Below are 15,952 nucleotides of genomic sequence, written 5' to 3'. Positions count from 1 at the left end.
GTGTTTTTACTGTTTAAAGGGATACTTCAGGTTTAGCGTGCTAGCAGATAACCATAGACTTCCAGTCATTGCGCTGATGCTAGTTAGCATCGGCTCTTCAAACTACCTCTAACTTCCTTCACACTGGACACTGAGACATACCAGTGGTATCAACTATTTATCTGACTCTGGGGAACGTGATGCTTCCAGGCTCTGCACATTAAACTGACATGTCTGGAGGTGAGCCCACTACAATGTTTAGATGTCTGGACCAGGAGCCCACTGGAATGTTTAGATGTCTGGACCAGGAGCCCGCTACAATGTTTAGATGTCTGGATCGGGAGCCCACTACAATGTTTTAGATGTCTGGACCGGGAGCCCACTACAATGTTTAGATGTCTGGACTGGGAGCCCACTACAATGTTTAGATGTCTGGACCGGGAGCCCGCTAGAATGTTTAGATGTCTGGACCAGGAGCCCACTACAATGTTTAGATGTCTGGACCGGGAGCCCACTACAATGTTTAGATGTCTGGACCGGGAGCCCACTACAATGTTTAGATGTCTGGACCGTGAGCCCACTACAATGTTTAGATGTCTGGACCGGGAGCCCACTACAATGTTTAGATGTCTGGACCGGGAGCCCACTAGAATGTTTAGATGTCTGGACCGGGAGCCCACTAGAATGTTTAGATGTCTGGACCGGGAGCCCACTGGAATGTTTAGATGTCTGGACCGGGAGCCCACTGGAATGTTTAGATGTCTGGACCGGGAGCCCACTGGAATGTTTAGATGTCTGGACCGGGAGCCCGCTAGAATGTTTAGATGTCTGGACCGGGAGCCCGCTGGAATGTTTAGATGTCTGGACCGGGAGCCCGCTGGAATGTTTAGATGTCTGGACCGGGAGCCCGCTGGAATGTTTAGATGTCTGGACCGGGAGCCCGCTGGAATGTTTAGATGTCTGGACCGGGAGCCCGCTAGAATGTTTAGATGTCTGGACCGGGAGCCCGCTGGAATGTTTAGATGTCTGGACCGGGAGCCCGCTGGAATGTTTAGATGTCTGGACCGGGAGCCCGCTGGAATGTTTAGATGTCTGGACCGGGAGCCCGCTGGAATGTTTAGATGTCTGGACCGGGAGCCCGCTGGAATGTTTAGATGTCTGGACCGGGAGCCCGCTACAATGTTTAGATGTCTGGACCGGGAGCCCGCTACAATGTTTAGATGTCTGGACCGGGAGCCCGCTGGAATGTTTAGATGTCTGGACCGGGAGCCCGCTGGAATGTTTAGATGTCTGGACTGCGAGCCCGCTAGAATGTTTAGATGTCTGGACCGGGAGCCCACTGGAATGTTTAGATGTCTGGAACGGGAGCCCTCTAGAATGTTTAGATGTCTGGACCGGTAGCGCTCCTCCCATTTGCCGTTCAAGTGCATGGGCAACAGTAGGAAGGCTATCAGTGATTTACCCACCACTTTGCAATGTGAGTTGGAGGCAGAATTCATTTTGAAAACATACTGTACAGTCGTGGCCAATAGTTGAGAATGACACAAATATTAATTTCCACAAAGTTTGCTGCTTCAGTGTCTTTAGATATTTTTGTCAGATGTTACTATGGAATACTGAAGTATAATTACAAGCATTTCATAAGTGTCAAAGGCTTTTATTGATAATTACATGAAGTTGATGCAAAGAGTCAATATTTGCAGTGTTGATCCTTCTTTTTAAAGACCTCTGCAATCCGCCCTGGCATGCTGTCAATTAACTTCTGGGCCACATCCTGACTGATGGCAGCCCATTAATGTATAATCAATGCTTGGAGTTTGTCAGAGTTTGTGGGTTTTTGTTTGTCCACCCACCTCTTGAGGATTGACCACAAGTTGTCAATGGGATTAAGGTCTGGGGAGTTTCCTGGCCATGGACCCAAAATATCAATGTTTGGTTCCCCGAGCCACTTAGTTATCACTTTTGTCTTATGGCAAGGTGCTCCATCATGCTGGAAAAGGCATTGTTTGTCACCAAACTGTTCCTGGATGGTTGGCAGAAGTTGCTCTTGGAGGATGTTGGTACCATTCTTTATTCATGGCTGTGTTCTTAGGCAAAACTGTGAGTGGGCCCACTCCCTTGGCTGAGAAGCAACCCCACACATGAATGGTCTCAGGATGCTTTTACTTTTGGCATGCCACAGGACTGATGGTAGCGCTCACCTTGTCTTCTCCGGACAAGCTTTTTTCCGGATGCCCCAAACAATCGTAAAGGGGATTCATCAGAGAAAATAACCCCAGTCCTCAGCAGTCCAATCCCTGTACCTTTTGCAGAATATCTGTCTGTCCCTGATGTTTTTCCTGGAGAGAAGTGGCTTCTTTGCTGCCCTTCTTGACACCATGCCATCCTCCAAAAGTCTTCGCCTCACTGTGCGTGCAGATGCACTCACACCTGCCTGCTTCCATTCCTGAGCAAGCTCTGTACCGGTGGTGCCCCGATCCCGCAGCTGAATCAAATTTAGGAGACGGTCCTGGCGCTTGCTGGACTTCCTTGGGCGCCCTGAAGCCTTCTTCACAACAATTGAACATCTCTCCTTGAAGTTCTTGATGATCTGATAAATGGTTGATTTAGGTGCAATCTTACTGGCAGCAATATCCTTGCCTGTGAAGCCCTTTTTGTGCAAAGCAATGATGACGACACGTGTTTCCTTGCAGGTAACTATTGTTCTTCCTCTGTTAACCATGATTCCAAGCACCACACTCCTTTTGAAGCTTCCAGTCTGTTATTTGAACGCAATCAGCATGACAAAAGTGATGTCCAGCCTTGTCCTCGTCAACACTCTCAGCTGTGTTAACGAGAGAATCACTGACATGATGTCAGTTGGTCCTTTTGTGGCAGGGCTGAAATGCAGTGGAAATGTTTTTTGGGATTCAGTTCATTTGCATGGCAAAGAGGGACTTTGCAATTAATTTCAATTCATCTGATCACTCTTCATAACATTCTGGAGTATATGCAAATTGCCATCATACAAACTGAGGCAGCACACTTTGAAAATTAATATTTGTGTCATTCTTAAAACTTTTGGCCACTACTATACATATACAGAACCAGTCAAAAGTTTGGACACCTCATTCCAGGGTTTTTCTTTATTTTTTTGTATTTTCTACATTGTAGAATAACAGTGAAGACATCACAACTTTGAATGAACACATGGAATTGTGCAGTAACCAACAAAATAGTTATATTTCAGATTCTTCTATGTAGCCACCATTTGCCCTGATGACAAGTTTGCACACTCTTGGCATTCTCTCAACCAGCTTCAAGAGGTAGTCACCTGGAATACATTTCAATTAGCAGGTGTGCCTTGTTAAAGTTAATTTGTGGAATTTCTTTCCTCAATGCGTTTGAGCCGATCAGTTGTTGGGATGGCTCTATTTGGTGAAACACCAAGTCCATATTATGGCAAGAACAGCTCAAATAAGCAAAGAGAAATGAGAGCAAGTTTCATCATTGTGCTTGGTTTTTGCGGCTGCACTTAAACATTCAGTTCTTAAAAAAATTAGGATTGACTGACCTTCATGTCTTTTATAGTAATGATCATAATGAACATTTCTTCAAGTGCAGTCACAAAAACCATCAAGCGCTATGATGAAACTGGCTCTCATGAGGACCGCCACAGGAAAGGAAGACCCAGACTTACCTCTGCTGCAGAAGATGAGTTGATTAGTTACCAGCCTCAGAAATTACAGCCCAAATAAATGCTTCACAGAGTTCAAGTAACAGACATCTCAACATTAACTGTTCAGAGGAGACTGTGTGAATCAGGCTTACATGGTCAAATTGCTGCAAAGAAACCACTACTAAAGGACACCAGTAAGAAGAAGAGACTTGGTTGGGCCAAGAAACATGAGCAATGGACATTAGACCGGTGGAAATCTGTCCTTTGGTCTGAATCCAAATTTGAGATGTTTGGTTCCAACCGTCGTGTCTTTGTGAGATGAAGAGTAGGTGAACGGATGATCTCCACATGTGTTGTTCCCACCGTGAAGCATGGAGGAGGAGGTGTGATGGTGTTGGGATGCTTTGCTGGTGACACTGTCTGGGATTTATTTAAAATTCAAGGCACACTTAACCAGCATCCCATCCATCCCATCTTGTTTGGGCTTAGTGAGACTATCATTTAGTTTTTCAACTGGACAATGACCCAAAACACACCTCCAGGCTGTTTAAGGGCTATTTGAACAAGGAGTGTGGGGAGTGCTGCATCAGATGACCTGGCCTCCACAATCACCTGACCTCAACTCAATTGAGAGGGTTTGGGATGAGTTGGACTGCAGAGTGAAGGAAAAGCAGCCAACAAGTTCTCAGCATATGTGAGAACTCCTTCAAGATGGTTGGAAAAGCATTCCAGGTGAAGCTGGTTGAGAGAATGCCAAGAGTGTGCAAAGGATGGCTACTTCGAAGAATCTCAAATATAAAATATATTTTGATTTGTTTAACACTTTTTTTGGTGTGTGTTATGCTGCTGGCCATTTTCAAATGCACGGTTAGGCCATGATGTAAGGATCTTGGCAGGGAGTCCAGGGGGGGGGGTGTGTGTGTGTGTGTGTGTACATGCGCGCTCTCTGAGGAGAGAAGTGTTTTGGAGAGTTGACAGACTGCAGTAGTGTCTGATTGCACCTCTAGAAGTGTTGAAACCAGAACACATGAAATGGCTGCTTGCTTCATAATGCAAAAATAGCTTCTTAGTAACTCAAATACACTATATTAGGTTTTGGTGCGACCCAGATTTCCATACCGTTTCTGGACTATTCCGGGGTATACGATATTACCGAATGTGCACACAAGGGATGCTATTTTGGCAACAGGGATCCTGATCCAGGAGGTGCTTTGAATGTTTCTGCTGTAACCAAGAATCTTGACATTAATATGTAGCCATTTAGCTAGCAAGTTAGCAAACCAAATGCACAGCTGGAGCCCTGAGTTGGATATAATTGGACACTTCTTAGATTTCTTATACTTACACTTCATAGTTATAAGCAGTTCTGTATCATGCACACTGCCTCAAATGTATTTATTCTTTTAAACGGTATTGTCCATTTTGAAATACTCTGGTGTATGGTTTAACCAGTATATTGCCCTTTTCATCACAGCGTCTTGGTAACTGACGGGTGAAGTCTGCATCAGAGTGGTTGTTTCTCCACTATGAATAAATTAGTTGGAAGTTTACATACACCTTAACCAAATACTTTTTAAACTCCAGTTTTTCACAATTCCTGACATTTAATCCTAGTAAAAATTCCCTGTCTTAGGTCAGTTAGGATCACAACTTTATTTTAAGAATGTGAAATGTCAGAATAATAGGAGAGAGAATGATTTATTTCAGCTTTTATTTCTTTCATCACATTCCCAGTGGGTCAGAAGTTTACATACACTCAATTAGTATTTGGTAGTATTGCCTTTAAAATTGTTTAACTTGGGTCAAACGTTTCAGGTAGCCTTCCATTAGCTTCCCACAATAAGTTGGGTGAATTTTGTCCTATTCCTCCTGACAGAGCTGGTGTAACTGAGTCAGGTTTGTAGGCTTCCTTGCTCGCACACTCGCTTTCAGTTCTGCCCACAAATTTTCTATAGGATTGAGGTCAGGGCTTTGTGATGGCCACTCCAATACCTTGACTTTGTTGTCCTGACGCCATTTTGCCACAACTTTGGAAGTATGCTTGGGGTCATTGTCCATTTGGAAGACCCATTTACGACCAAGCTTTAACTTCCTGACTGATGTCTTGAGATTTTACATTTACATTTTAGTCATTTAGCAGACGCTCTTGACCAGAGCGACTTACAGTAGTGAATGCATACATTTCATACATTTTTTTTCTTCTCCGTACTCCGTCGATATATACACATAATTTTCCTCCATCATGAAGGAAGTGCACCAGCCCCTCCTGCAGCAAAGCACCCCCACAACATGATGCTGCCACCCCCGTGCTTCACGGTTGGGATGGTGTTCTTCGGCTTGCAAGCCTCCCCCTTTTTCCTCTAGACATAACGATGGTTATTATGGCCAAACATTTCTAATTTTGTTTCATCAGACCAGAGGACATTGCTTCAAAAAGTATGAGCTTTGTCCCGATGCGCAGTTGCAAACGGTAGTCTGGCTTTTTTTATGGTGGTGTTGGAGCAGTGGCTTCTTCCTTGCTGAGTGGCCTTTCAGGTTATGTCAATATAGGACTCGTTTTACTGTGGATATAGATACTTTTGTACCTGTTTCCTCCAGCATATTTACAAGGTCCTTTGCTGCTGTTCTGGGATTGATTTGCACTTTTCGCACCAAAGTACATTCATCTCTAGGAGACAGAACGCGTCTCCTTCCTGAGCGGTATGTCGGCTACGTGGTCCCATGGTGTTTATACTTGCGTACTATTGTTTGTACAGATGAACGTGGTACCTTCAGGCCTTGAAATACATCCACAGGTACACCTCCAATTGACTCAAATGATGCCAATTAGCCTATCAGAAGCGTCTAAAGCCATGAAATCATTTTCTGGAATTTTCCAAGCTGTTTAAAGGCACAGTCAACTTAGTGTATGTAAACTTCTGACCCACTGGAATTGTGATACAGTGAATTATAAGTGAAATAATCTGTCTGTAAACAATTGTTGGAATAATGACTTGTGTCATGCACAAAGTAGATGTCCTTACCGACTTGCCAAAACTATAGTTTGTTAACAAGAGAATTGTGGAGTGGTTGAAAAACGAGTTTTAATGACTCTGACCTAAGTATGTAAACTTCCGACATCAACTGTATATGACACTTATAGCTCCGTCTCCCCTTACAGACCTTTTTGTAGTACTGCCCGTAGGTACCCCCCTGTCAAGAATTCAGTCGGACGCAACTCTTTTAGCTAGACGGCTAATACTCCAGCACTGGAAGGTGGCAGTTCCCCCATCTGGTAAATATTGGGTGGGAGTGTTGTGCTCTCTGAAATTAGACGAACCCCAAACTGTTTTATGAGGCTTGTGCTCCGTTCCGGTCTCACTTTAAACAGTCCATCTTCTGATGGAATTCATATTAAAACCAAAATCAGTCTGTATTTGACCCCCCCGGTGACTTAAGGGCTGGATGAGCATTTCTTTGTGTTTTTTGGGGGGGGGATTAAGGTTAATGATGTGACTATTGATTCTTATTGAATGTGACTTGCGGATGCCTTGTTCATCTTGCCTTGTCGGAGACTAATGTGACATTGTTTTTCCCTGTTTTTTAAAATTTGTTTACACTTACATAAAAAATGTTTTACAATTTATTTGTACATCTGCAAACGTTTCTAATAACCTGTTTTTACTTTGTTATTATGGAGTATTGTGTAGGTTGATGAGAAAATAACTATCTATTTTAGAATAAGGTTGTAAGGTAACAAAATGTGGAAAAAGTCAAGGGGTCTGAATACTTTCCGAATGCTCTGTAGGAATGGGTCGTGACATGAGGGTGTATAATGAAGCGTGTTCTGTGGGTGTGTTGCAGTCACCCATGGCTGCATAGTGTCTACAATCAAGCTGTTTCTACCGGACGGCACGGAGGCACGACGACGATCAGAGTAAGTACTTAGTTACGTTGGTTAATACTAGTCAGGCAAACAACCAGGAAAACAGACTGTATAATTCCCGGTTTCTGCCCATTCTGCCCAGATGTAAAATACATTTTACACCGTAGTGTAGACTCCTCTGTAGTGCAGTAGACTGGATGAGGTCTCCTCTCCTCTGTAGTGCAGTAGACTGGATGAGGTCTCCTCTCCTCTGTATTGCAGTAGACTGGATGAGGTCTCCTCTCCTCTGTAGTGCAGTAGACTGGATGAGGTCTCCTCTCCTCTGTAGTGCAGTAGACTGGATGAGGTCTCCTCTCCTCTGTAGTACAGTAGACTGGATGAGGTCTCCTCTCCTCTGTAGTACAGTAGACTGGATGAGGTCTCCTCTCCTCTGTAGTGCAGTAGACTGGATGAGGTCTCCTCTCCTCTGTAGTGCAGTAGACTGGATGAGGTCTCCTCTCCTCTGTAGTACAGTAGACTGGATGAGGTCTCCTCTCCTCTGTAGTGCAGTAGACTGGATGAGGTCTCCTCTCCTCTTAGAGCCCATCTGTAGTGCAGTAGACTGGATGAGGTCTCCTCTGCAGCCCATCTGTAGTACAGCAGACTATTTAAGGTTGTGTTTGTTTGCTTGTCTTTTACAAGGTGTGTGTGGTTATGGGACACATGACTTGCCCACAGAATGTTTCCCTTGGCAGACCAGACCTCTCGCCCCCTCCTTTTTCTCGCTCACCCACCCTCTCTCCCTCTCTCTCTCCCTCTCTCCCTCCCTCTCTCTTTCCCTTGGCTCCATCACAGGAGAGGTCTGATTTGCCAACTGTAACCACATGGAAACCGTGTGGAAACAGGCCAGCCACCCAGACCATGCTTCAGCAGCGGGTTGTAGTCAGTCAGCCAGCAGGTTATAGAGTAGAGAGAAATAATACCCATGCAGGACCGGAATCTGCAGTATGAGGCCTGCCTGCCTGGCTGGCTGCAGCAAGAGGCCTGCCTGCCTGGCTGGCTGCAGCAAGAGGCCTGCCTGCCTGGCTGGCTGCAGCAAGAGGCCTGCCTGCCTGGCTGGCTGCAGCAAGAGGCCTGCCTGCCTGGCTGGCTGCAGCAAGAGGCCTGCCGGCCTGGCTGGCTGCAGCAAGAGGCCTGCCGGCCTGGCTGGCTGCAGCAAGAGGCCTGCCTGCCTGGCTGGCTGCAGCAAGAGGCCTGCCTGCCTGTCTGGCTGCAGCAAGAGGCCTATCCCTCTCCCTCCCTCTGCTGGCTCAGACTTCGACAACACTATTTAAAACCCTCAGGGAGTGTAGGGCCCTATGAAATCTGTTGGGGAGAATGCGGACGGAATCTCGGAATAAACAGACAATGAAATGGAATTAATCAAATTTAGTAGGAAATCAACAAGGTATTGAACTAATTAGAAAATTAATTAATTTGCCCAAGATTACCAAGTTATGGTGGTAGTTAAAAAAAAATATATATCTTTCTACTTTACCCATCCATTATATTATTGGTGGACAGTTACAGTATATTAGTATTGTCTATGTGGTCAGTTAAGTGAAATGGCCACCACAAATATTTGACTACTTACCAGATTTCCTATGGAATCTCAGGAAACTTACCTCTGGTTCATCACATCAACGAGAAGAAATGTCTTTAAAAACCATGTTCTGCCAACTAGAAGCCGTCCCTGAGGAATCCAGGCTGGCCGATGGTGCATCTATCAGGCCTACCAAAACTGTCAGTCATGTAGAAGAGTCTTAACTGCAATAAAGAAAGCAGAATATACAAAAGCTTCCCACTCTCTGCCAAATATCCTAATCTGCAATTACAGATTCCTGCTAAAAAAAAAGTTTGAACTTGTCCTCCGATCATCCAGGGCAGAAATTGGTGATGTAATGAAAACATTTCAGATTCCCTAAAACATAGAGAGTATTCAGGTGTGACAGAATATGGAAGGAGGAGGGCTGGTCATGTATGTAGAGGAGTCTCCAGGTGTGACAGAATATGGAAGGAGGAGGGCTGGTCATGTATGTAGAGGAGTCTCCAGGTTAGGAGACGGGATGACGTCGAGGAGTCTCCGGGTTAGGATACGGGATGGCGTCGAGGAGTCTCCGGGTTAGGAGACGGGATGGCGTCGAGGAGTCTCCGGGTTAGGAGACGGGATGGCGTCGAGGAGTCTCCGGGTTAGGAGACGGGATGGCGTCGAGGAGTCTCCGGGTTAGGAGACGGGATGGCGTCGAGGAGTCTCCGGGTTAGGAGACGGGATGGCGTCGAGGAGTCTCCGGGTTAGGAGACGGGATGGCGTCGAGGAGTCTCCGGGTTAGGAGACGGCATGGCGTCGAGGAGTCTCCGGGTGAGGAGACGGCATGGCGTCGAGGAGTCTCCGGGTGAGGAGACGGCATGGCGTCGAGGAGTCTCCGGGTGAGGAGACGGCATGGCGTCGAGGAGTCTCCGGGTGAGGAGACGGCATGGCGTCGAGGAGTCTCCGGGTGAGGAGACGGCATGGCGTCGAGGAGTCTCCGGGTGAGGAGACGGCATGGCGTCGAGGAGTCTCCGGGTGAGGAGACGGCATGGCGTCGAGGAGTCTCCGGGTGAGGAGACGGCATGGCGTCGAGGAGTCTCCGGGTGAGGAGACGGCATGGCGTCGAGGAGTCTCCGGGTGAGGAGACGGCATGGCGTCGAGGAGTCTCCGGGTGAGGAGACGGGATAACGTTGAAAGTTGAGTTTGAGGTGTATGTGGATCCAGTTGCATTCAGAGCGGCTTCCATGATCTCAACAGATGTTGACACTTTACCATCCTCTATGGTGTTGTGACTTTACTTTCATTAATCTGATGACTTATCTAATCAACTATGTTTAATTGTTACCGATTTAAAAAAATAAAAAAAAAAAAAAAAAAATTAATTAAAAAAAAATATATATATATATATTATAAATATATTTTTTTGTATATTTTTAACATTTTTTTATTTTTTATTAATCATGTAACAATTAACTCATTAGGAATTTGTGGCACCACGAGAGCTGTTTTAAACTTTAATGCTCTTTACCTATCACAACCATAAAACAGTAAACGTATTAATTATAACCTCTTATCATCATTCTGAACAGTCGTAATCTTGGATTTGCAAAAAACCCAACCTTACTTGTGGTTCAGTACTACACATTGGTTTAATTATTTATTTACTAGGTAACTAAATAATAACACAGAATAAACATACACACTTAACTGACTTGCCTTGTTAAATAAAGGTAAAATAACTGAGACATAAAGGTCAGTCAATACAGAACATTTCAAGAACTTTGAAAGTTTATTCAAGTGCAGTCGTATAAACCGTCAAGCGCTGTGATGAAACTGGCTCCCACAGGAAAGGAAGACCCAGTGTTACCTCTGCTGCAGAGGATAAGTTCATTAGAGTTACCAGACTCAGAAATTGCAGCCCAAATGAGTGCTTCACAGAGTTCAGGCAACAGACACATCTCAACATCAACTGTTTCAGAGGAGACTGTGTGAATCAGGCCTTCATGGTCGAATTGCTCCAAAGAAACCACAACTAAAGGACACCAATAAGAAAAGACTTGCTTGGACCAAGAAACACGAGCAATGGACATTAGACCGGTGGAAATGTGTCCTTTTTGTCTGTAGTCCAAATTGGTGAGTTTCTTCTTTGTGAGACTCTTTGTGGGTGAGCTGATCTCCACATGTGTGGTTCCCACCGTGAAGCATGGAGGAGAAGGTGTGATGGTGTGGGGCTGCTTTGCTGTGACACTGTCAGTGATTTATTTAGAGTTCAAGGCACACTTAACCAGCATGGCTACCGCAGCATTCTGCAGCGATACGCTATCCGGTTTGGTCTTAGTGGGACTGTCATTTGTATTTCAGCAGAACAATGACCCAACACCGTTTCAGGCTGTGTAAGGGCTATTTTTTACAAAGATGGAGAGTGATGGAGTGCTGCATCAGATGACATGGCCTCCACAATCCCCCACCTCAACCAACTTGAGATGGTTTGGGATGAGTTGGACCACAGAGTGAAGGAAAAGCAGCCTTCAAGTTCTCAGCATATGTGGGAACTCCTTCAAGACTGTTGGAATTCCTGGTGAAGCTGGTTGAGAGAATGCCAAGAGTGTGCAAAGGGTGGCTGTTTGAAGAATGTCGGAAACCCTGGACCCACTCCAATTCGCATACCGCCCCAACAGATCCACAGATTACGCAATCTCAATCGCGATCCGCACTGCCCTTTCCCACCTGACCTGGACAAAAGGAACAACTACGTTAATTGACTACAGCTCAGCATTCAACACCATAGTTCCACCAAACCTCATCACTAAGCTAAGGACCCTGGGACTAAACATCTCAGTCTGCAAATGGAGGGCCGAACAGGCCCCTATTAACATCGACTGGGCTGAAGTGGAGCGGGTCGAGAATTTCAAGTTCCTTGGTGTCCACATCACCAACAAACTATCATTTTCCAAACACACCAAGACAGTTGTGAAGAGGGCGCGACAAAACCTATTCCCCCTCAGGAGACTGAAAAGATTTGGCAGGGGTCCCCAGATCCTCAAAGTTCTTCAGCTGCACCATTGAGAGCATCTTGACCGCTTGCATCACTGCCTGGTACTGCAACTGCTCGGGCTCCGACCACAAGGCACTGCAGAGGGTAGTGCGTACTGCCCAAACTCCCTGACATCCGGGACAACTATACCAGGCGGTGTCAGAGGAAGGCCCCAAAAAATTGTCGGAGACTCCAGTCACCCCAGTCATACACTGTTTCTCTGCCACCGCACGGCAAGTGGTACCGGAGTGCCAAGTCTAGGACCAAAAGGCTCCTTAACAGCTTATACCCCCAAGCCATAAGACTGCTGAACAATTAATTAAATGGCCACCTAGACTATTTACATTGACCTTTTTTGTTTTTACACTGCTGCTACTCACTGTTTATAATGAATGCATAGAGGACCAGAGCTGTTTTGCTATTTGCTTTTATTATCTATTATCTATGCATAGTCACTACAAATTACCTTGACTAACCTGTACCCCCCGCACATTGACTCTGTCCCGGAACCCCCTGTATATACAGTTGAAGTCGGAAGTTTACATACATCTTAGCCAAATACGTTTAAACTTAGTTTTTCACAATTCCTGGCATTTAATCCTGTTTTAGGTCAGTTAGGATCACCACTTTATTTTAAGAATGTGAAATGTCAGAATAATAGTAGAGTGATTTCTTTCATCACATTCCCAGTGGGTCAGAAGTTTACATACACTCAATTAGTATTTGGTAGCATTGCCTTTACATTTTTTTTTACTTGAGTCAAACTTTTCGGGTAGCCTTCCACAAGCTTCCAACAATAAGTTGGGGGAATTGTGGCCCATTCCTCCTGACAGAGCTGGTGTAACGAAGTCAGGTTTGTAGGCCTCCTTGCTCGCACACGCTTTTTCAGTTCTGCCCACAATTGTCTATAGGATTGAGGTCAGGGCTTTGTGATGCAGTGGCTTGTGAGGCCGGTTGGACGTACTGCCAAATTCTCTAAAACGACAATTGAGGCGGCTTATGGTAGAGAAATGAACATTCAATGCTCTGGTGAACATTCCTGCAGTCAGCATGCCAATTGCATGTTCCCTAAATTTGAGACATCTGTGGCATTGTGTTCTGTGACAAAACTGCACATTTGAGTGGCCTTTTATTGTTAGCAGCACAGGTTCATGCTGTTTAATCACTTTCTTCGTATGCCAGACCAAGCAGATGGATGGATATATTTTGGCAAAGGAGAAATGCTCACTTATAGGGATGTAAACAAATGTATGCACTACATTTAAGAGAAATACCCTTTTTGTGCATTTGGAGCATTTCTGGGATCTTTGAATTTCAACTCATGAAACATGGAACCAACACTTTACATGTTGCGTTTTCTATTTTAGTTCAGTGTTGAATTACATTATTTTGAATGTTGCCATTCAGACACAGACTATGTTAAATGTTGAATTACTGTTTGTTATAAACTGTTGAATGAGCTTTATCATCCTCCTGAACTGAACTCTGATCTCTGTCCTCTCCACAGTGTCATCCAAGCACCTTTACCACTTCCTGTTGATAAGGTAGGCGATTCGTCTGTTTGTCTGTCTGTCTGTGGTGACAGGTGTGTGTGTGTGTGTGTGTGAGATGTGCATCACACCTTGTCTGCACGTCATCAGATGTATGTTTGTTGTTGTTGAAACGCTGAAACCTGAACTACAGACCTCGGTTTAAATCTGACATCGTTTTGAAATACTTTTATTTTGGATCCTACGGTTCTGTTGGGCTAAATTGCTGTGAGCGCTGCTATCTGTCCCGGGATCCTGCCAGTTTCCGCATAGGGGGAGAGACGTGAAAGCCCAGCTAGCCTAGCTGGCTCACCAGTCTCAAATGGAGGCTGCTATTGAACGTTTCCAGTGCTGCAGGAGCTGTGTTTACTTTGCTTTGTTCCGGGACGATGTGGACCTCGCTGACTTTAATTGTAGCAACTACTTGTAGCCGGACGCCGCTCTGGTCTGGTTTAAGTTTCGCCGCAGTGTCAGCTCTCCACAGCCAACTGGCTGGCAGGGTTCCATCCCCAAAGGGGTCTCCCCCTTCCCTGGAGAACGGAGCTGTTCTCGACCAAACCAACCAGTTATGGAGGTACGTCACTCGCCGTGGAAGTCGAAGAAAGCCTCCTCTGGCAACGGGGGGGCCCTTGATCCAGAGGTTCTGGCGCCGCCTTCGTTGTGGGCTTCCCATTCAAGATCGGATCCGGAGGTACATGCGTCTTCGTCCTCGGTTTTGTCTCCTTCTCCGGTGGCTTCTACCTCGGGTTCAGATCCTCGGAGCTCCCAGCCTCACCAGACCGTGAGGCTTCCTGAGTGACCGGCCCATTCAGCATCACCAGCTGTCATCATAGGCAGCTCTATGGTGAGAAACATCTTGGTTCCCAAGGTAAAAACACTGTGCTACCCAGGAGCACGAGTACAGGACATCGCAAGGCTGCTTCCAACTGTTCTACCCAGGAGCACGAGTACAGGACATCGCAAGGCTGCTTCTGACTGTTCTACCCAGGAGCACGAGTACAGGACCTCACAAGGCTGCTTCCAACTGTTCTACCCAGGAGCACGAGTACAGGACATCGCAAGGCTGCTTCTGACTGTTCTACCCAGGAGCACGAGTACAGGACATCACAAGGCTTCCAACTGTTCTTGGTCAGATACCACACTGTGGTAGCCCTTGTGATGTCGTTGGACACCACATGGACTAACTCAGAACATTTTGAAAAAGGATTTTAAAGAACTGATTTTAGCTTTAAAAGACTCCAAAAAATGGCCAATAATTTCATGTCCAGTACCATCGTTGGGCCGCGGGTGTGAAAGATTCAGCAGACTGCTGGTGTTACACATCTGGCTGAAAGACTACTCTAGCTCTGCTGGAGTCTCTTTTATAGGTAACTTTGACACCTTCCGACATGCCAGCAACAAACGCTGACGCCACATCCTAGCATATCGGACCATTTTATGAAAGACAAGAATTGTAACTTTTGAATTCCGTTAAGTCTGTGTGGAGAGGTGAAAAAAATTGTCTATCAACTATGACAAGCCACCTGGGTCTTACAATCTGGATGGAAAATTACTGAGGATAATAGCAGACGATATTGCCACTCCTATTTGCCACCTCTTCAATTTAAGCTACTAGAAACTGTGTGCCCTCAGGCCTGGAGGGAAGCTAAACTCATTCCGCTACCTAAGAATAGTAAATCCCCCTTTACCTCCTCAAGTAGCCGACCAATCAGCCTGTTACCAACCATTAGTAAACTTCAAGAAAACATTATTTGACCAGATACAATGCTATTTCACAGTAAACAAATTGACAACAGACATTTCTAGCACGCTTATAGGGAAGGACGCTCAACAAGCACTTAAACAAATGACTGACTGAGAGAAATTGATGATAAAATGGTTGTGGGGGCTGTCTTGTTAGATTTCAGTGTGGCTTTTGACATTATTGATCATAGTCTGATGCTGGAAGAACGTATGTGTTATGGCTTTACACCCCCTGCTATAATGGCTTTACACCCCCTGCTATAATGACTTTACACCCCCTGCTATAATGTGGGTAAAGAGTTACCTGTCTATCAGAACACAGAGGGTGTTCTTTAATGGAAGCCTCTCCAACACAATCCAGTTAGAATCAGGAATTCCCCAGGGTAGCTGTTCCCCTAGGCTCCTTTTTCAATTTTTACTAACGACATGTCACTGGTTTTGAGTAAAGCCAGAGAGTCTATGTATGTGGATGACTCAACACTATACACGTCAGCTACTACAGCGACTGAAATGACTCCAACACTTAACAAAGAGCTGCAGTTTGTTTAGTCCTAAATATTTCAAAAACTTAAAGCATTGTATTAGGGATAAATCATTC

At 45.4% G+C, this 15,952-nt stretch overlaps 1 protein-coding gene across 3 annotated transcripts in view; it reads left to right on the top strand.

The window, feature by feature from the left end:
- LOC115207228 (sarcolemmal membrane-associated protein) overlaps positions 1 to 15,952 on the top strand; it is a 103,497-nt gene that overhangs the window by 17,843 nt on the left and 69,702 nt on the right. For all 3 annotated transcript variants that reach the window (XM_029774201.1, XM_029774203.1, XM_029774202.1), the window contains exons 3-4: positions 7,481 to 7,553; positions 13,590 to 13,626. In XM_029774201.1, coding sequence (XP_029630061.1) covers positions 7,481 to 7,553; positions 13,590 to 13,626 — 110 coding nt within the window. The remainder of the gene's footprint in view (positions 1 to 7,480; positions 7,554 to 13,589; positions 13,627 to 15,952) is intronic.

Source organism: Salmo trutta, chromosome 14, assembly GCF_901001165.1.
Source record: "Salmo trutta chromosome 14, fSalTru1.1, whole genome shotgun sequence".
Lineage (NCBI taxonomy): Eukaryota > Metazoa > Chordata > Actinopteri > Salmoniformes > Salmonidae > Salmo > Salmo trutta.
Note: the sequence above shows the minus strand (reverse complement) of the source record. Positions and strands in the feature narration are given on the sequence as shown.